The sequence below is a fragment of the Rattus rattus genome, chromosome 12 (genome assembly GCF_011064425.1).
Source record: "Rattus rattus isolate New Zealand chromosome 12, Rrattus_CSIRO_v1, whole genome shotgun sequence".
Lineage (NCBI taxonomy): Eukaryota > Metazoa > Chordata > Mammalia > Rodentia > Muridae > Rattus > Rattus rattus.
The window spans coordinates 93,896,358-93,918,532 of NC_046165.1; the positions used below are offsets into that span (position 1 = coordinate 93,896,358).

Here is a 22,175-nt window from a genome sequence, read left to right on the forward strand (position 1 = left end):
ACCCACATCTCTGCACCTTTCACTTTTCCTCTGTTTGTTAGACTCTAGAGCCTAGGTATTGAACATATTTGTTTCCCTGTTTCAACTTACTGAATTCTTGGAATTCAGCATGTGCTATGACCCCCAGCTTTCTTTCCTGTTCTTTTCAGAAACTATTCCTTTCAAAAGGAAATCTTAGTGCATTGAAATACAAAGCGTATTTACAAAGTAGAAGGTAAAAATCTTGCTGTATTGTGGAAACACTTTACTCTTAGACATACACTGAGATACACACACAAAAAAAAAACTGGGGGCCAGTCTGAAACAAAAATTCTCCTTAGAGGGAGGAGGGGTAAGAAGGGGAGGGGAGAGGGGGAGGAGAGGAGCACAGCAGCTGTGACAGAGAGAGAAGATGCAGCTCTGTCCTGGTGGTACAAGGCCTATAATCCCAGCACTTGAGAAATAGAAGCAGTAACGTCAGAAGTCCACGGTCATCCACAGCTACACGGCAAGCTAGAGGCCAGCCTGTGTAATATGAGACCCTGTCACAAAAATGAAAATGTAGGTTGGAGAGATGGGTCAACTTGCTTACTGTTCTCACAGAGAACCTGAGTTCTGTTCCCAAGACACACACACACACACACACACACACACACACACACACACACAGAGACAGAGAGACAGAGAGAGAGAGACAGAGACAGACAGAGAGACAGAGACAGAAGAGAGAGAGACAGAGACAGAGGGAGAAAGAGAGAGACAGAGAGACAGAGACAGAAAGAGAGACAGAAGGAGAGAGAGACAGAGACAGAGAGACAGAGAGAGAGACAGAGAGATAGAGAGAGAGAGAGAGAGTCATGTTGTTCCCAACCCCTGTAACTCGAGTTCCAGAGTACCTGATACCCTCTCTTAGCACCTACACACATGTCAAGCACGCAAACTCATGCGGACGCACATATAAACAAAAATCTCTTTGAAAGTTTTCTTTAAGAAGGTTTCTAGCTTGTATCATTTAAGTGAAAAGCCACGCCTGTTGAGGCAAGGGTAGGTTTCTCACCCTTCTCAGGCTTAAGAACTGACACTGTCTGGACAGTCCACATTTTGTTCCGCAGTCAATGGTCACCTAAGTTTGCATTCACCTCTAAGCTATTGCATAATACTCATATTTTAAAGGTATTGTCAGTTCCACTAGCTAATAAGTAGTTCTTCATTTAAAAACTTTTAAGATCTATTTTTCTTTTATATATTTGAATATTCTGCTCGCATAGTCAAATGTACTACTTATGTGCATTACCTGTGGAAACCTGAAGAGGGCGCCACATCCCTGCAGAATTGGAATTACAGATGCTTGTGGGATAGGATAATATGTGGATCCTGGGAATTGAACCCTGGTCCTCTGCAAGAACAGCCAGTGCTCTTAACTGATAAGCTATCTCTTCAGCCCTGGATCTTCAGTTTTAAATTAAAGCCCTGACTTCTAGCAAGACTGGGCATCTTTTTTGTGTTTATGAATTGTCTATCTTTGTCTTCTAGGAACTCCCATTTCTAACCTTTGGTTTCTCCTCCTTTCCTTTCATTCCTAAGCCAGGACCTCTTGTATGTTGGGTAAGAACTATACACCCAAGCTGCACCACCCCCAGTTTTAAATTCCAGCTGCCTTTCCTGGATGTATTTATCACAGTGATCCTCTGCATATGTGGTTTGTGGTGTCTTTCATGCCAAGGCAAACCCCAAAAGGATGCCCTTTGTAGTTTGTGCCTCTCCTTCCTACCTCAAGATCATAAAGATACCCTCTTGTTATGACTTCTAAGAAGCATTTAAGTTTTATTTCCCTGGTTTAAATGCTTTAACTCCTTTAAATATATTTCTATTCATAACTTGAGATGGACAGAGAACAATATCCTCTTCCTCTCCCACAAACCACTGATGGTGGTGACTGGGCACACAGATGCAGAACTGAGGACACCTGAAGTATTCAGGAGCAGACAGTGAGGACATCCTCAGGCAGTGCCACCGCTGAGACACGAAAGACCACCCCCACAGGGATGGGACTCTCCATGCTCCTGTGTCTGCGGAGGCTCTGGCTTCTGCAGTGGATTGCTGTGTTGGACAAATACCTCAGCCACTCCATTTAAGACTGACTCCATAGTTGGGTGTGGTGGTGCACACCTTTAATCCCAGCACTCGGGAGGCAGGAGCAGAGGGATCTCTGCGAGATCGAGGCTGGTGTGGTCTACAAAGTGAGTTCCATGATGGCCAGGGACAGAGAAACTCAACATCAACAACAACAACAAAGACGGACTTCCTATGTTTCACTTCTGTCTCAGGTGGTTAGGGTAAAACTCAGAACAAAGGCCGAGCTGCCATAGTCTGAGTTCCCCACAAGAGGGCAGCAGTGGGAACACAGGCTCTCCTGCTTTCATTAAGAAGCCCTCATTTTCAAGGCAGCCAGCTTGGCCGCAGCATCAGCTTCACCAGTCCACAAAAAGACTCTGGAGTTTGTACCACTGCAGCTCATCCTTTTACTAAGAAGCAGTTTCCCAAATGCTCTAACTTTGAGGAGCTTAGAGCCAAGTGTGTTGAAGATCCAGGCCGTGGGTATGTGGTTCCATTCCTGGTCAGGCCTAGGCAAATGCTGAAACCAACTCAAGTGTCCTTTATGCTGCTGAGCACAGCGCTAACAATGTGGTGGGTTGGTTGGGCCACAAGAAACTGGTGAGAGAGAGCAGACCTGTCCTGTTGCCACCATGGTTGCCTCCAGGCACAGTGGGGTTCCCTGGGTGTAAAACCTTGAGGGAAGAGGTCTTGCTTGCTGCAATTCCAGCTCCTCCCTCTACCTCCTGGCCTCTGCCCCACTACAGCCTTGGAGAGGCTTGGGCTTCCACAGGACAGCAGCATCCAGACCTTCCAAGAGGCCCCCAGGCACCCAACATTTCTCAACATCTCTGACAAGGGCTCAGACTCAAGTCTGTCCTTTATCACCAACAGCCTCAAAGAAACTAGGGAGAGCTGCAGTCATGTGAATCCCTGCGAACTGGAAAAGACGCTATCTGCCAGGCTAGAGAGTTTCCTGTTCATTAGAAGATTATGTTCTTAATGGAAGGTTACAAACATACACAGAGACATGCTTACTTTTCTGTTGCTGTGAAAAAGAAAAGAAAATAAAAACCCACCCTGGCCAAAAACAACATAAGAAAGAAAGGGGTTTATTTGACTCACAATCCCAGGCTGCGGTCCACTATAGAGGGGAAGCCAGTGCAGAAACGTGAAAGACCACATCCATAGTCTAGAGCAGAGGGTGAGCGAGTGAGCAAACACGTGGGCTTTGGTTGCTTGCTCTCAGTGAGCCGGCTTCACCCAGTTCAGGGTCTAGCATAGAAAATGGAAGACCTCTGAGCAGGTTAGGCATGGAGGTTTGATTAGGAATGGCCCTAATAGGCTAACATATTTGAATGTTTGGTCACTAGGGAATGACACTACTTGAGAGAAATTAGGAGGTACGGCCCTGTTGGAATGGGTGGGGCCTTGCTGGAGGAAGTGTGTCACTGGGAATGGGCTGTACGGTCTTAAATGCTCAAGTCAGGCCCAGCATCACATTCTCCTTCTGCTGCCTGTGGATCTGGATCCAGATACAGACCTCTCAGCTTTTACAGCATCATCTGTCTATGTCACCATGTTGCCCACCATGAGCACAGTGAACTAAAGTTCTAGAACTATAAGCCCCAACTAAACGTTATTCTTTATGAGTTCTCTTGCTCACCGTCTCCTCACAGCATCAGAACACTGGCTCGGAGAGATACTGAGTCAATGAACAATCAAGGCAATCCTCTATAGACATAGCCACAGGCCAACCGGTCCAGACAATCCTCATTAGACTCCCTTCCTAGTGATGCTAGGGTGTCCAGTTGACAACTAAAAACAAGCAACACACACAGATACATACATACAGATACACACATACTGTATACACACACACACACACACACACACACACACAGATACATACCACACACAGATACACATACTCACAGGCACGCAAATGCACACACATATACAGACACATATACAGAGACACACACGCACACAAATGCATACACACAGATGTATACACACATACACACAAAGACACACACAGGTACACACACATAGACATACACACACATTCATACATGCACACATCTACACAAAGATACATATATACCATATCACACATACAGACATAGTAACACATAGACACACAGATATACACATACCACACCACACCCATACACACAAAGACACACACAGGTATACACATATATCACAACACACATGTACACATATGCATACACACAGATGTATACACACATACACATACCACATTACACATACACACATAGACACATACACATACCACACCCATACACCCAAAGACACACACAGGTATACACACATATCACAACACACATGTACACATATAGATACGCATACATATCATACCACACATGTTCAGTTTCCCAGCTAAACTAATGAAAGGGAAATATCTGGGATATCTTGGAAATATCAACTTTCACAATTGAAAAAGAACAGTTTAAAACTAGACATAAAGCAAAGAGAGCAGAAACTCAAATGATCTGGTAGAATTGATTTTAAAATATGTTGCCTTGACATGGAAATTTTATAACAATCAACATTTTAAGATACACACAAGGGCCAGCAAATGGCTCAGTATATAAATGCACCTGCTTGCCATAAAGCCTAGCAACCTGATCTGAGTTCAATCCTAGAAACCCACACAGTGGAAAGAGAGAATCAACTCGCAAAGCTGTCTTCTGCCTCTCACACGTGCTCTGTGACCTGTGAGCACATCTAGCATCCTCCAACTAGTTTATAGATAAGTGTCATAATAAAAAATGTGATATGTGCATAAAACAATGAGAGAGACATTTGTGTCAACTGAATTAGTAAGGCAGGAGTTCTGACAATTGAAATAGTCAGCATACAGAACAGAGGTCAGATACACTGAAAGTAATCATACAGGTGTCCGGATGTTCAAAACACAGACAGTATAGAGTGGCCCATTCACTGTAGAGTGAAAAAACAAAGGCAAACTTGGAAAGAAAAGAAAGCTTAGTGTGTGTTACACATGAAATGGGGAAATTGCACATGGTAGAAGTTGGTCATTTCTGCAAAGTAACACCAAATTCAATTTGGGGTGACTTCACCACTGTTTTCAGAATGTTCTTCTTTTAACCAAGGACTATGCACTGGTTTAATAAAGGAAGAATGATACAAAAACCCCTAGAGTTTGCTTTTCCAAACCAGGAGCTCCTCAGCGCATCTGCTATACCCCCAGAAGAATCCAAGATGACCCATTTCCCACCAAGGAAATGGAACAAGGGCCAGCTCTCAACCTCCTCCCCCCACAGCTCACACACAGAGGACAAAGCACCTGTCTGCAGTTCTCCAGGGACAGGGGCTCACCCCTCTCACAGGGGGGCAGCCTCATTTCCTCTGAGATAAGTCATACAGAGGACTGGAAGGCCCCACAAATCCCTCCGGCAAACATGCAAGTCAAACAGCACCATTTACCCCACAAGGGCCTCTTCTGGTTTACAAGGCGTGGGAGGAACCTGGCAACAAAACTAGCCTTGTCCAGTGAGCCTGACCTTCGCCTTTAAGTCCAGTGGGGAGCAAGCCTGTGGCCATCCCACATCACCTGCTCCCTCTGGAGGTAGCCTTCCCACTTCTGGGGCAGTGTCTGTGAAGGTGAGAAGGGCAGCGAGTAGAACAGGGTCCCAGCCCTCACTGCCCTCCCCTCTGGCAGCCGAACCTTCTCTGTTGCTGGAGTCCCAGACGGGCACTTGCTGAAAACACAAGCTAATCATTCTGACCTGGAGGCGTCCATGACCAGGGCCAACCACCACACACCCACACAAGCCTGGCCACCAATGGCCATGGCTATCCCAAAAGAAAAGGAAGCAAATGATGCCACAGGAGTGGAGGAAGAAGAAAGGCCTTCCCATGACATAGGAGGGGTGAGCGGAGAAGGGAAGGTCAGAAGACGTGTCTGAATGTTTGTCATCATCATCGTCATGTATTTTGGCACAGGATCTTACTACATTGCTCACGATAACTTAGAACTCACAATCTTTTGCCTCAACCTCCCAAGTGCTGAGATTATAGTCATGAGCCACCATGCCCAGTAAAGATTTAAAAAAAAAAACAATTGCCAAATGTATTACCCTCATGTAGAATAAAACCCCACTGAAGGGCCAAGCCACATCATACTTTTTCGTTCATTCACTATGGACATCTGGGTTATTTCTACTTCAGGGCTGTTCTAAACAATGTTACCCTGATGCTTATGACCCCTATTTGAATGAACACCCACTTCCAGTTCTGGAAGTGGCTGGGTCACCTGGTCTCTGCAGTTCAAACTTCTGAAGAATTGTGAGTGACTTCTCACTGGGTTACCCCATTTTATGTCACCAGTCTGAGGGTCCTCCTTTCTACCCTCCCTCTAAGAAGTCACTTTTAACTCAGAGCGAATTCATTTGGAATAAAAGCAGTTACTGGGTGCCCCACACTGAGCGTAGGGTGAGCACTTTAGACCTGATCATTCCATCCCACCACACCACAATCATGAGACCCAGGGGCTGCCCTGAGACAGTCCTAGTCTCACCCTCAGCCTGGCTGTGGGACTTCTGCTGGGCAGAGACGCAGCCACAAGCACAACCGTATCAGAATTTCTCAAAGAATGGCTAGGGGTGTCAGTCAGCAGAGTGCTTATCAACACACAACACACACACACACACACACACACACAGACCTCCTGAACCCGGAGGGGTGAGGGAAAAGACTGACTTGTTGCAGCCCCTTCTCTGCAGCAGGGGGAGGTAGTGCCCGCTCGTGTGTGTGTGTGTGTGTGTGTGTGTGTGTGTGTGTGTGTGTGTGTGTCCCCTGCTGTCTACCAGGCTCTTAGACTGAGCCAGGCTCTGCAGCTCCTGTCTGCTCTTATTTCCCCTTTCAGGGAACCTTATCCATCCTGAGACTTACTGAACCTACAGGAAGTTACAACCTCTGTCCAGCTAAACTGGACCACGCAAGACTAAGCCCCTAAGAAGGGCTCCAAGCAAAGCCTCCTGACAACTTCAAATGCACTTCACAGTCCCCTGCACTGAGCCTACTCGGGGTTCTCCACAGAGGAACTAGATAGAAAAATCAATCTATAGATGTACACTTCCCACAGAATACAGTAGTAAATGGGGGAAAATTCTGAAAATGGCCTCAGGATCAATCAGTAGGAGGCCAGCTAAATCAACTGCAATGCTTTTCCAGCTCAACATCGCCCATGAAAGGGAATTTATCCTAAGAGAGGACAATCCACATCGTCTATTATGCCTGATTTGGGGCTGTGAAATGAAGCACATGTGAATAGCTCTGCAGACACAGCAACACACTTGAAACACGCTGGGAGTCACCTCTGTTCAAGGAAAAGAAACAAGCTTTCCTTTTATTTATAGGATATCCATAGAGTTGCTCCTTTGCTATTTCTCACAAAACATATCAATTTCACACACACACACACACACACACACACACACACAAAGTTAAAAATTATACAAAGATAAAGCCATGTCCCTAGATTTTTTGAACAACTGAATCTTGCAGCCATTCAATGATGCAGACAGAACAGGACAGGAGACTGCATGTGGAGGCACCGAGGAAGCAAACCTGCTGGGATGGAGAACCAAGGGGTGGGAGCATAGGACCCAGAAAGAACGAAAAGGGCGTGGTGTGGGGAGGGTGGTTACAGAGGGAGGGGATGGGACACACAGGAGACCTGCAGACTAATGACCAAGAGGTGCAATACATGGGGACTTGAGCCTGTTATCCCAGCACCCAGGAGCCTAAGGTAAGAAAGGCACGCTCTCAGGCAGCCCCAGCCATGTTGAAAACAAACAAAAACAACTTAGAAATGCGCTGTAGCCGATTAATTCTCACTGCTGTTTTAAAGGGGAGTTACAAAAGTGAAAAGAAGGGAAGGAGAATGATTGTAGGCTAAGCGGAAGTGTCGTGTGTGTGTGTGTGTGTGTGCGTGCGTGTGTGTGTGTGTGTGTGTGTGTATGTGTGTGTGTTTGTGTGTATGTGTGTGTGTGGTGTGTCCGTGTGTATGTGTGTGTGATGTGTGTGTGTGTGTGTATGTGTGTGTATATGTGTGTGTGGTGGGTGTGGATGGATGGATGGGTGGGTGTCTGTGTGTGTGTAGTTTGGTGTGTGTATTGGTGTGGGTATATATATGTGTGTTTATGGGTGTTTATATGTATGTGTGTATGTGTGGTGTGGTGTGTGTGTGTGTATGTGTCTGTGTATGTGTGTGTTTGTGTGTGTGGTGTGTTTGTGTATGTGTATGTGTGTATGGTGTGTGTGGTGTGTGTTTGTGTGTGTGGTGTGTATGTGTCTGTGTATGTGTGTGTTTGTGTGTGTGTGTGCGCACGCGCGGGCACACGCGCATGTGTGCTCACTCTGTGTGTGCTTGCACCACCCAATGTATGTATCTGTACTCAAACTATTGCTGACATCCTTTCTCCTGCAACACTCGGAGAAGAGTGACATCCCAACACCTACACACACGCTAAGCACTCAAATCTTGCTTTGGGAGGTCGGGGGTTGATTGGTTTGTGCTTCCAACTAATGACATCACAGGAGAACCTGGACCTCACTGTGCGTGCAACCCCAGACAGCCTTCTACCTTAGTTGAAATGAAAGAGACAAGAGACTGTAGATGGCAGATGTATCCTCACAATACTTTTAAATATCACTTCTCCCCCACTGAAAGGAACCAAGATTCTTTAGAAAGATAAGTGGCTGATACTAAAAGCTAGAGAAAAACTTCAAAATGAGCCTGGGATGGCTAGTAAGCTAGACACCAAGGAGACAAAAAAAAAAAACACAGGAGGAGACTTGCCAAAAGGAAGGAGAAATAAGCCTGAGGGACCAATACTGGGCAGAATATGGCTACAACACAGAGTAAGAGAGAAGGGAGAAGAAAGGGCTAATGGAAACCAGTGTGCGAGAAAAGCCTGGGAACCACAGCTTTTGAGTGGCCGAGGAGAACAAAGCGATGGACAGGCCAAAGCCTCACCACAAACCACTCAACGGGACTCAAGACCATAGCAGCGCTTCTCTCAGTCATCAAAGATGGGCAGACTGAATCAACCTGTCTGATCAGACAGACTCAAACAAGGGTGTCCTATAGGACAGGTGGATAGCAACGTTCAACATCATCAAGGTCACGAAAGTCAGGGAAGCCTTAAGAACCAAGGGAGACCAGACAAAGGTTACAGGGTAGCCCTCCATTCTGAACCAGGTTCTTACTAAGAAAACACATTCTTAAGAGGGACAGGAGGATGAGGCAGGAGCAATGGAGATAAGAAATGAGCGAGGGGTGGGAGAGATAATGAGTGTGTTATTTGCACAAATAAAAATGTCAAGCAGAAAATCAATACTCTGTATAATTAATATGTGCTTTTAAGAGGACTCTAGTCGCTGGCACAGCTGGACACCCAGGGGGTGGCGACCAGTAGATGCTGACATTTGCATTTCTGATATAGAGTAGAAAATCCTTGTTTGTATTTGGAGTGATGAGGAATCAATCACACTGGTAACTGCTATCTTGGGTGTGGGGCATGGGGTTTACTCTAGCATGCTTGCAAACATCCTACAAATTTACAGTAATTTCATAAGTTTCATAAGTAGCTTCATAAGATTTAAAAATCATAAGTGAGCAAAAAGCAATAAGAACATTTTGCTAAATAAGCAGGTGAGTTGAGACTAAAGCACACCAGCTCCTTCAAGAGAGCTCCTGTGACTCTGCTCTCTGTCCCTTACAGACTAAAGCTGCTATGGGGGAGTGACTTTTCCCTGAAGGCTTAAGTCCCCCACCCTCCCGTCTGTCATAAGCCCTTCTTCCCACAACGCTGGTCAGACTGTGAGCTGCAGGCTGGGAGAACTTGCCAACAATACACATAGGAAACAGGCCTGGCAAACTACTACTCAGGCTTCTCCCCGTGGGAACGGAGAGTTGGGCAAGGTGAAGAGACCGCCTTGGGATGCAGGGAACAGGAGGAAGTAAAAGGTCACAGGCCACCCAGCATGATGTCAATGAAACCACTCATCTGTCATTTGCATGGTCTCTCTTCCTTACAACCTGCTTTCCGCCCAGTGGTGTCACATGACCCCTACAAACCAATTGAACCACGGGACCTGAAATACCTGTAATGACAGGCACCTGTGATTATGTGAGTAGTCCGTCTTCCTCAGAGAACTGTGGCAAAAGCCAAGCAAGGTGGTTTGTTTGCCGATATTCAGGTTCCTCAAGGGAAACAGATTTCCCAGAAATGTTTGTAAATGCTCACACAAATGAGCAATTGGATGCAAACTATTTGGGTGGCTGGGTAGGTGGATGGATGAGGGAATGGATGGAGGGGCAGGTAGGCAGATAGATGGGCAGGGAGGTAGCAGACTTGGGCCTGCCCCTCTGTGTGCAGAGTCCTACCTGCTGCTGCTGGGCCCGGAGGTCACCTATCTCCTTCTGGTCCTCCTCCCTGAGCCGCTTCATGTCTTCCCAGGACTGCTGCAGCAGGTTCCGCTCCCTCCGAAGCTTCCCATTCTCCCGCCTCAGCATGTCCACGTCATCCTTCAGCTGGGTCTGGTCACTCAGGAGCCGGCTGTGGAGGGTGCTAAAACCCCGCAGAAACATTTAGCTCTGACCAATTTCTCCCCTACACCCCATCTCCAGGTACTACAAACCCCAGGTCCCCAAAAAGATCAAGACAGTGGTCATAGGAGCCAAGCCTGAGGACTCAGAGGGAGGCCCAACCCAGAGAGAGAACAGGTGAACTCCAAAAGACTCAACCCCAAATATCCCCAAGGAAAGGAGACAGTCCCAGCCTATGCCTATATGCCCTGGGGCCTAGCGCAACAAGGCAGGTAAAGGGCAAATACCCTCTGGGGGAGGCCAGGAGCCCTGAGGAGAGAACACCCAATCGGCCTGTCCCATGAGTAAAGTGTAGTAAAGCCCCAAGCCAGAGATCCAGAGGTCTTGGGCAGGCTGACCCCTGCCTCATGTTTTAAATCTCTCTCTTTTTTCTTAACTTGCCAGTTTCTAAGACTGATAAGACAATGCTGGGAGGGCTAACAGTCTCTCTCATACTTAGCAAACCGAGTCCAAGAGCCACAAGTCCTCTGGCAGAAGGAGGGCCGCTTGCTAAGTGGGAGAACCAGAGGCCTGAACTCTCCTGTTCATAAACTGAGAAGGGCAGACGGTGACTACTCCACAAGAGCTGGGCCTCTCCCAGCACAACACTCACTGATAGAAGTCTGTCTCCTTGGCCACCTCCTCGCACCTCTTCAAGGCGTTGGTGTGCTGGTTCTGTAAGCTCTGCAGGTCCGACATGGCCCTCACACACTGGATCTTTAGCCTCTCATAATCAGGATTCAGCCTGTGGTAGGGCCTGGCCCCAGGAGCAAAGAACCCCATGAACACAGGCCTCAAGGATCACGAAAACTCAGGCTGCATACTGGACTACCCCGGCCCAGAGGATGCCACCTCCTGGCTCCTATGTTCTGGGACCTCCTGGTGCTTATGAAACTTATTATCCTGGCTTCAGGCAGCAGAGGCAGGGGTACAGATGGAGGGAGTCATGGCTTCTTGAGTTTCCTCAGTACACCTGGAGGGGCAGACTTATTTTCTATGTTCCCAGGAGTCTGTCCATAGGTCTGGGTGCCTGGTACACAGAATCAGTATTTCCAGGGAGGAGACTCAACATCAGGATGGCTTTATAAACTCCCCCGGGGATTCCAATGAGGTGCCAAAGTGAGCACACAGCCAAGAGCCTTGCTGCTCCAAGTGAAGCTCCCAGGCCTCAGCACGGGCAGCACGTGCAAACTGAGAGACAGGCAAATCCTCAGGACAGCCACAGAAACCTGACTCCCAGGATCTGGAAGGAGAGAAGGAACCTTGCATCCTGCACTTCAGTAAGCTCTCTGGGGAACATGGCTCCCTACAGCGGGCTGGGCAAACATTCTTTGCAAAGGGAACAGATACTAAAACTCCCAAGAACATTTTCTCCAAAACAAAGGGATATCAGGTAAAATATACCTTTATAAGATACCTACATGCCGAGAACGACATATGAGTTTCCAAACCACAGAAACCTCTGGCCCGCAATGCAGCAGGCTGTGGTCTTCAGGAAATGAAACCACTTCGGGCCTTCAGAGACAGTGTATACGTGTGCATACCCATGAGGACATACACATTCAAAAACACATGCAAATAGTGAGATGCAGCAGAGGGAAGATACAGAGTAAGGCTTACTGCCTCAGCTCTGAAGGCCTGACAGAACCAGAGAGTACCCACCACGTGATCAATCACCTGAGGCAAGTACCAACCGCAAGAAGGCTAACCAAGCTCCTCTAGCACAAACCTCCCACAGCTGGTCTAGCACAGAAGCTACTGCTTATCTGGGTTACCTCAAATGTATGATTGAAACACACATATAGCCCACCTTAATCTCTAATTTGTGTGATTTAGGTCATAGGCTCTTATATTCACTTGGAGAAGGCATAACACACAGACAGACAGACAGACAGACAGAGAGGGAGAGGGGGAGGGGGGAGGAGGAGGGGGAGAGGGAGGGAGAGAGAGAGAGAGGGAGGGAGGAAGGAAGGGAGAGAGACAGAGAGAGAGAGAAAGAGAGAGAGAGAGAGAGAGAGAGAGAGAGAGAGAGAGAGAGAGAGAGAGAAACCTCCCCAACCCCACCCAGGTTTAAGGAGGTGCAGTATTCCCTAGGACCCTGGAGCTGAAACCTCCAGAAACCAAGGAGCTTAAGGTGACACAGTGGTGTCTGGATGATCACTAGGGAGTTGGGACAATGACTACCTTTTGTCAAAGGTGGCTCCATGGGTGGCGAAGGCCAGGCGCTTGCGTAGCTCATTCCTCTCACGGGTCATCAGTCGTAGCTGAATGGAGAGGTTCTCAACCTTGTCATTGGCCTGCTGCTCGGTAAGGAGGGGTGGTGGGGACGGTGCCTTCCCTGTAGTCCCTGTGGGTAGATAAACACAAGTTGACATGCACTCTGGCACACTCCCATGGTGCCAGCACTGTTCTGACATCATGGCTTGCTCAGCTACTCATGGACAGTGATTACTACATGGACAGTGATGACTCCCATTGCCTACTACAAGGTACCAAGTGAAACCAGGCCCTGACTGCTGCTGCAAGGGAGACCCACTCCTGCAAAAGTAGAGCTCACCTCAAGCTCTAGTCACAGATGAAGTTGATGCCAGGGTCTAGACCATCAGGGGGGGAAAGCACATATTTCTGATGGTCTTAGGAACCCCCAACCATAAAAGTATTTTTACTGCTACTTCACAACTGCAATTTTGCTAATCAGCAGTATCTCAGTTCCTAAGACCATTAGGGATATGTGTTTTCTGATGGTTATGACTCACAGGTTGAAACAATCTGGTCCTGGTCAAGGACCCTGAGCATACCCACTCTCTCCCCAGCCTAGATTTCAGGTCTCTGAACAGTTTAGGGTCTTCATCTGTCCTGAACATCCGGACATTCTCATCTGGTCTCAGGGACATGGGGAGGACCTGAGCCAGCTGGCTACCCAGACACAAAGCGAGTGCTGACATCTAGGGAGTGCAGCCAAGGTGTTCAGATCTGTACTGGGCCCCGTCCTCATTTCATTAGTCCCCCAACTGCCCACCAGTGTTATCCTAGCATCATCCATGAGCAACTGACACCCACAAGACACATAGTAGTAACACATGGGCCCTTGCTGCCAGCCCCAGACTCAGCTTGGACATGGGCTTTAAGCTACATTGTATTGCTTCCCAGTGAGACTACACTAGTCTCATCTCTAAGCTCCACTTTCAACGCCACCGTCTTCCCCATTACCCACACCAGACGCAGAAGCACACAGGGAGCATAGCAAGGTGAGGTCAGTCAGCTCTGAGACCCCAGCAAGAGGTAGCCTCTCTGACTGAGCTCTGATGACTACAGCAACTCCCAATGGAGACCTCATTGAAGATGAAGCCTGAGATACGCTCAGCCAGGAAGTTCTAAAGTAAGCCAGGTGGTGTGGAAAATCCTCTCCAGCACCATCCAAGTGAAACAGTTTCAAGTTGGGAAGAGAGTTTAATCAGGACACGCTTTTCTTTTTTTTTTTTTTTTTTTCTTTTTTTTTTTTTTCGAGCTGGGGACCAAAACAGGGCCTTGTGCTTGCTAGGCAAGTGCTCACCGCTGAGCTAAATCCCCAACCCAGGACATGGCTTTCTTAACGAGCATGAGGACCTGAGTTTGAATCTCTACAAGCCACGTTGAACAGCCAAGCATCGACAGGGGCAGGGAGGCAGAGACTAACTGGCAAGCCAATGAGACCTTGCCTCAAACGAGGTAGAAAGGATCATACCAAAGGTTACCCTCCACTTCTTCACACATACTTATACCTATGCTCGTATATTCATGCATCAAGGTATAAATTTTGATTTTTTTATAGAATTTTCCCATGCTTTCCAGAATTGGAGAATGTGGGAAGGATGGTGTAGCTCTACCACCCAAGAGTCACCCGAAGTCTCCCAAACTACATGACTGATTATTCTCCAACGAGAATACACATGCCTCGGTAGCAAGAGGAGCACCAGACCAGGCCTAGGACTACAGATACAACAGCCATGTGCTGTGAGTGCAAGCAGTGGGGATGGCGGGAGTGCAGCCACTGCTGCATTGAGTGGCGATGGTAGTGAGCAAGGAAGAAACAGATCCCATTCTCCACCCTGCAATCCCCAGTTCCTCTGCCGCCATACACTACTGCTGAGGGCAGCTAGGCAGTGGGGTAGACAACCGGCTGTGGGCTCCTTGCCTCTCTTTCCCTCCTCCCTCAGTCCATGTGCCAGGTGACCCTGAGGCTTCCCCTGGCTTATTCCCTGGAGGCTGCAGGTTTGACTTCAGATTCCTTGAGCCTGTAGTGTCAGAAGCCAAGTAGAAAACTAGCACTAGCCAACAGTACTTGGCTAGGAGGGCACCCAGGTGACCTGATGGCTCTAGGCCCTGGCTGCTGAAGGTAACACCAAGCAGGGACAGAACATAGGGACCAGGCTCACCAAACCAGACTTACAGACATCCCGGGACCACCCCGAGCTGGTAGTAAGGACCTGGTCCTTCTCCTGGGCAACTGCTGCTTATAGCCCCTGAGCTGCACTAGAGAATGAATACCCCCCACAGCTGCCCACCCACACACACACACACACACACACACACACACACACACACACACATACACACCACTACACCACGCCTACCTCCTAGCGCTTCTGCTATAGAGTTTTGGCATCAGACACAAGTGCCTCCTGCTGGCCTCTTTCCTGAAGTAAGTGAAAGCAGGGAGCCCCAGCACAGCAGCTGGAGTCTTGCCACTTCCTGGCTCTCTGGCCAGACATACTAATGCTCTGGAATCCTCCACTGGGGTCTGTTTTTCGGGACACACTGCGCCTTCCCCCAGAACCATACCTGTCTTGCTATATTAGCAGGGACTGAAGGCCAGCTAGCTTCCTTCTGCCTCTCAGACCTCTCTATGTGTTCAAATGTGTCACTTGTCTCAAATGTGTGGCCTTGTGAACATGCTCAAGTGATCTTTGTAGGTACTTCCTGCAAGAGAAGAAGGTGCTCCTACAAGACTAGATAACATCAAAATGCAAGAATGTCAAGGGATTCCCCAGGATAAGAAAGGCTGTCCGGGAACTGGGGATATAGCCGACTGGTAGAGAGCTGCCCAGCACTCACAAGGCCCTGGGTTCAATCCTAGCACTGTAGAAACCAGTGCACTGAGCATACACGTGATCCTAGCACCACAGTGACAAGTCAGAAGGATCACAATCGAGGTCATCCTATGATGAGCTCAAGGCTGGCCTGAGCTATATAAGGCCCTGTCTCAAAAGATAAACAAACAAACAAAATAAAGGCTGTCTAGGGAAGAAACCACTGAGCTCACGGGGAATCGCCCCTGCCTCCCTGCTGACTTGGCTCCTCCCCCAACAGAAGCCACACTACCCTTTCCAGGAACCTTCCCTGGAACACAAGGAAATCCCTCTGCACCAGTCCTTCCCACAAGCCAGGGATCCATCTCTCTGGTACATGAGAATCCTCCCACTACTTCTGTCTGCAGGGAGCTGAAGGCTTCCCAAACAGTGACTAGGATTGTCTCCTCCCCACATACTCAAGATGAGAAACAAAAGACTTCTGCGGAATTGGGTCAGAAGCATAAGCGTGCACTGGGGAAGCTCTGCAGCACAGCTGACGGTGAGGATGGGGGGCCACAGAGAAGCCCCTGCCAAGCTGTAGCTACCTACCATGATGCTGACAAAGAACGCTGAAATAGTGAGTACGCTCTCAGGCACCTAGAAAAAGTACAAAAACACTCCAAGGCATAGTGTGGTGCCTCAGTGCTGGATTTAGGAAGTGGAGGCAAGTGAGAGGCCAGCCTGGATTACATTGTAAGATTCTGGTTTTGTGTTTTAAAAAGGACAAAGCATGTATGGAGCCCTGCATTTGGCCCCACTACTAGCATAAACTGTATGTGGTGTTACACACCTGTAAGCCCCAGCACTAATCAAGTAGTGGCAAGAGGGTAAGAAATGCCAGATTGTTTTTGTCTACACAGCAAGTTCACAACCAACCTGGGATACACGAGACACTTAGACTGCTTAGTTTTCATTTTCAACTTGACACAAACTAGAATCACCTGGGAGAGGGAACCCTCAATGGAAGACCTAGCCTCTGCCACGTGTGTGGGGGAATTGTCTCGATTATTGACTGACGTCGGAGGGCCCACCCCACTGTTCACAGAACTCTTCCTCAGGCAAGTGGTCCTAGACTGTTTGAGAAAGCTAACCAGGAGCAGAAGGGAATGAGCCACTAAGCAGCCTTCCTCTGTGATTCTTGCCTCTGATCCTGTCCGAAGTTCCTCTGTGGTGAACTTCCAGTTACCTGGAAGCGTAAGCCAAATAGACCCTTCCTCTCCTACTGCTTTTGGTCAGAGTGCTCATCAAGTGGGACAGCAATGTTTCAGAACAAGATCAAAAGCCCTCATCCTCCAGTCTTAACCTACCAAGGCCTCCTCTGGTGAATACGACTTGCCCTTCACCACTGTTTCTTGAGATGAAGCAGGAAGTGACCTCTACTCTAAGGACCTTTTCTTACCTTTCCTGAGGTCCAAATAGAAAGACCAAATAAAAGTGGGTATCCATCCGGCCTTATGGGCACCACCACCCCATGTGCCAATGACAAGCTCTGCCTCTCCCTGGAAGACACCGGCCCAGCAAGAACTGTCTAGCCATGAGGAAGATTAGTCTGGTCTCCTCAATGGACTGAATGTAGCCCCTCACAGACATTGTGCTTCCCACCAAAGCATGGTGGGTTAACTGCGGGTGGTCAGCCCTACCCCAGAGTTTCTGATCATTAGATGGTCAGGAACCTGCATCTGATGAGTGCTTATGCGTGTAGCACAGGGTCAGGCTTGAGCCACAGGCCTAGGGTCACACCAGCTTCCCGAGGCTTCTGGGGAAGGTGTCTTTGATCATATGGAGACGTTACAGGAACTAGCTTCCTTGTTCATCTGGGGTGTCACCTGTGACATCCAAGATGGAAACCCCTAGCCATAGGTGGCTACAGAATCAATTCCATGTGACTTGTGTAATGGAGGATGTAGAAATGTCACTACATTTAAAGGCATTTAAATATAAAGAGCCACTTGGTAGTAGTTCCATATTGGACCTCACTGCTCTGGGTACTGTCAGGTCTGGCTATGACAGCTAAATTGCTGTTGTAAGCAGCCTGCCATATGCCTAAGGGGGCAGAGCCCATCCTCATGTGCCCAGCCTGATCACAGTCATGCCTACTATATGAGGTCACCCATTTCCTTGCTGGTTAAGGCAGTGGGCGTGGGTATTCAGCTGTGAACAAAAGAGAAAGAAAAGCAAATCTTGGTTCCTGTGAGCTTGAGAGGAGTGACCACAGGAATACAACCAGCTCTTGCGTGAAAGAACTGGGCACAGCCAGTGCAGGCTGAACTCATGATGGGACACACATCAAAGATTTGCTCTCAGCCTGTTCATGACTCTTACGAAGTATCTGGGGACCCTCAGCACAAGGGCTAACTTGCCTTCAAGTTCAGTCCATTGAGCCAGGCAGGGCGGTACATGCCTGGAATCCCTATACTCAGGGACCAACCAAGAATTTGTAGTCAGCCTGTGCCACAGAGAAACCCTTGCAGAAAAATATAAATCCCATCTTCCTACTCATTCTCAAAATGCTGGCGTAAGCAATAAATGCTTTAAGAAACAGAGACTTTCTCTGGACCCCCTGTGAGATTATCCATGTTCCTTGCTTGGAAAGGTGTCATTGCCAGCTCAGAATGACAATGTGAATATGTCTGTAAGAACAGCAAGACAGGAAACAGAAGGCTCACTTCACCCTCCTATTTATCTGAACAGCCCTGTCCTGAAGAGCCAGACCCACAGTCAAACTGTAATTTGAGACTCTTCGGAACCTTCTTCCTGAAATCTAGAGGCCATGACAGCTATGAGGTGATTGCTCTTTTCAGATGTGGAAGTCCTGATCCAGGAAAAGGAGAATGTGAAAGTTACTTAGAAATTCAGAAACAGAGTGTTTTACAGATGAGCAACTTGAGGCCACCAGGGACAAAACAGGTCTTGAACCGGGTGTGATCAGAGTGTCCTTAGCACATGCACACACACACACACACACACACACACACACACACACACACACACACACACATACACACACAGAAAGAGGCAGAAAGAAGAGGGGTAGAGAGTTACAGGTCAGTTCATGAGGGAGCCTACCATAAGTGCTGGCAAAGTCTGTCCCAAAGCCTTGAGAGCACAGGGCCTTGCCAAGTCTCTGATTTTGGACTCTGACCACCCCAGGCTCCCACCCCGAGATCTGTGAGACACATTTCTATGGCTAAAGTCCCAGCTGTGAGACTACACTAAGGCAACCCAGGAAGATACACTCAGAGCCCATTCTCGGCAACGGCCTGCCTCTGATCATACTGCCCTCCCAGGCTCCAAGAGGGTATGCTAGTCTCTACCACCATTTGCCCTACAAAGTACCTGGTATGAAGGGTTCAGAAAGTTGTAGCTGGTCTTTGCTACTTTGTGGGTTCTTCTTTTCCCACCCTTTATCCCCCCAGTTTCATCCCCTACACTGGATCGGAGAGAAAAAAGGATGGGGGGAGAGAAATTTTTTTCTTATTTTATTTCTTTTTGAGCCTGGCTACTAACAAACTGCAATCAGTCCTCTGAAGGACCGACCCCACCTGTGGGGCTTAGCATTTATGTACCCTCAAAAAGGGCCCAGAATTCCGAATGTCCTACAATTAAAGAAAAACCATGCCTCTCCTAGAGCATGAGGCAAATCTTAGTCAGCTGCTGTGGATTATGTAAAGCAACCCCATATCCCGCACCTGGGATTAAAACAAAAACACATTCTTATAATATTTCTGTGTTTCTTAAAGACCTGAAACTGTCGCTACAGAAAGTGAACTAACAGGGGGATGTCACTCTTGCTGGCTTGGGACCTAACTCATGGTACTTCCCCTCTGTGGGTGTTACCTTTCCCATCTCTCTGTAGCAGGGAAGCGCAGTGACTAGACCAAGATCTCTTGTGCTCCTTCAAGTCCATAAGCTCCAAGACCCCACTAAAGGTATCATCCATCCATCACAGTAATATAAAACATTGGGGCTTCCAATAGAGGGGTACAACACAGGGCAAAGGTCATACAGAGAAGCTTGGGAAGCTTAGAAAATCATATGGCCTCTCGTCAGCACAGAGACCTGAGTCAGGGCTGCTCTCACTCTATGAGGTTCACAGAAATCCATTCCAGCATGGACTAAAGAAATTTCCCAGGTCAGCACACAACCCCTCCTTCAGAGGATAAGCATGAGGGCGCAATCTTAACAAGCAGCTTTTAGGGGGCTAGCCAGACTCACTGCTCACCCCCTAAAGAAGTGATAAAGAACACGGACATACCAGCCACACCTCCCTCTCTAATACCAAAGCTAGACTTTTGGTGACAAGAGAAAATGAGAATTGTACCAACAGAGGAGGACTTCACATATAATCAGATGGAAGGACTGCTGTCCGATGCCAGGAATCCCCTCCCAAGTCATCCCTGCTCAAGATCCAAGACACTGCCCATCTACTGTCCCCAGGAAGTACTCACCCACACTGCTGAGGGAGCTGCTGCTCTCCGAGTCTGAGGGCATGATGGACAGGACGCTGTAGGTGGAGCCTGGGGACAGAGAGGGAGACCAATGTTACTAACCACAAGGCCACTCCACTCATTCAAGCCTAAGCTCTGTTATGTCAGCCCGCTGCGCCATGCCTGGGAACCTGGAGTCCAGGTCAAGAGGGAGATGTGTTGGGCAGTATCTGGACTTGGTGCCTTGTGCCCACCTTTCAACGTCACACTCACACCCTGCTGCTCTCTGAGCAGTTGGTAGAGAGACGTCCAGGCTGCCAGCTGCCTTCTGTTCCATATGACCATCTGAGTTACAAACTCCAGAGAGAAGAGAACTGATTCCACAAAGTTGTCCTGTGACCTACACACACACATACATGCACTCCTGCATTGACATGCCTACACATACACAGATACACACACAATAATAATAATAAAAATAAATTAGTAAGCCCGGCAGCAGAGGCACAGGCCTTTAATCCCAGCTCTCAGGAGGCAGAGACAGCTGATCTCTGAGTTTGAGGCCAGCCTGGTCTATAGAGCAAGATCACGATGGCTCGGGCTACACAGAGAAACTCTGGCTCAAAGAAACAACAAACAAACAACCAAAATGAGTGAAAACGTGGCTACAGACATGGCTCAAAAGGAAAGAGTACTTGCCACCAAACCTGACCTGAGTTCAATCCCCAGGTCCTACATGTCAAAAGGAAGAAAAAAACCAAAAACTGTCCCCTGCAAGTTGTCCTGTGACCTCCAGCCACATGCTATTAGACTTGTAAGCCCTCCCCACACACTGAATAAATGGAGTACAATTTTTAATAATAAAAAGTCAAGTTACCTAAAAACTTAAGAGCGATCACAATGTCACCAAACCACATTTTGGTGCTATTTACACCCGAGGGGGGGGTAGGCGTGCTGGGGGTGAGTAGGCAGCATGTTATGTGCACGCTGCCATCAGGGTTTGGTTTCAAATACTCTCCAAAGCTAGGCGCAACCTGCCAGCCTCAGGAGGAAATAAGCTATGTGTTGAGACACTTGGTGAGCAGCACACGGCATAAAGCACCTGGCCTGCTGGACCAGGGTTCCAGTCTGTGTGAGGAAGAGCCTGGGCCTCATGCACGGTCCTGTCCTCTAGCATCAGTAACAACGTCACACTAAGGAGTGAAAACCAAGGCCACAGCTGATGCAAAATTAAAGAAGAAAGCAAACCAATACCACTATGAGACTGCATGGCGGTTTGCAGAAAAGCATGCCAGGCAGTGGGGGCAGGTTACCCAACATAGAGGTGAAGACGAATGTCTTGTTCCTAGAACCAGGTGGGTGAGCACAGGTAAGGTTTTGCTGTAAGGCCTCTGAACAAGCCTTGGGGCTCTGACATTAGAACGCTGTGAAGAATGACCCAGAAGCAGAAGGGGCCAGATGGGAAAGATTCTCTTCCCTTCTTCCACTTCAACTCTTCCCTGCATCCCCAAGACCTACATACTCTCAAAAGGAGAAAGGTAGAGAGAGAGAGATGTAGTGGGGGTTGGACGAACGGGGAAGGGAAATGAGAAGGGAGACTTGGGGCAGCTGCAGCTTCATAGTGAGGAAACCTCCACAGAAGCTAAGGACACCCCACCCACCCCCCCAGCCCCAGGGAGGAGACTGAGTAGAGATGAGGTCACAAAGGCCTGCCAGGGAGTTAGCAGTCCTCCCTATCTGACAAGATGAAGAGGGAGTAAAAACGGGACAAAATACACAGGGGGTGGGGGCTGGCGATAGGAAGCAGAGAGCAAGAACGGGCCAGTGGGCAGCAGTGACCAGTGGCCTCCTTGCTGAGTTTTCTAGGAGTCTGAAGAGTCTGGGTGTTCACCAGGAAGTGAAGGGGACTGGATATGT

The 22,175-nt window shown here is 48.3% G+C and overlaps 1 protein-coding gene across 2 annotated transcripts in view; it reads right to left on the reverse strand.

Annotated features, from left to right (window-relative positions):
• Positions 1-22,175, reverse strand: part of Dlg5 (discs large MAGUK scaffold protein 5) — a 107,734-nt gene that overhangs the window by 45,284 nt on the left and 40,275 nt on the right. The window contains exons 2-5 of one of the 2 annotated variants that reach the window (XM_032918379.1): positions 20,280-20,348; positions 12,905-13,067; positions 11,334-11,477; positions 10,520-10,703 (exon numbers count right to left, since the gene is read on the reverse strand). In XM_032918379.1, the coding sequence (XP_032774270.1) occupies positions 10,520-10,703; positions 11,334-11,477; positions 12,905-13,067; positions 20,280-20,348 (560 nt within the window). The remainder of the gene's footprint in view (positions 1-10,519; positions 10,704-11,333; positions 11,478-12,904; positions 13,068-20,279; positions 20,349-22,175) is intronic. The other variant, XM_032918380.1, reaches the window with a different exon arrangement.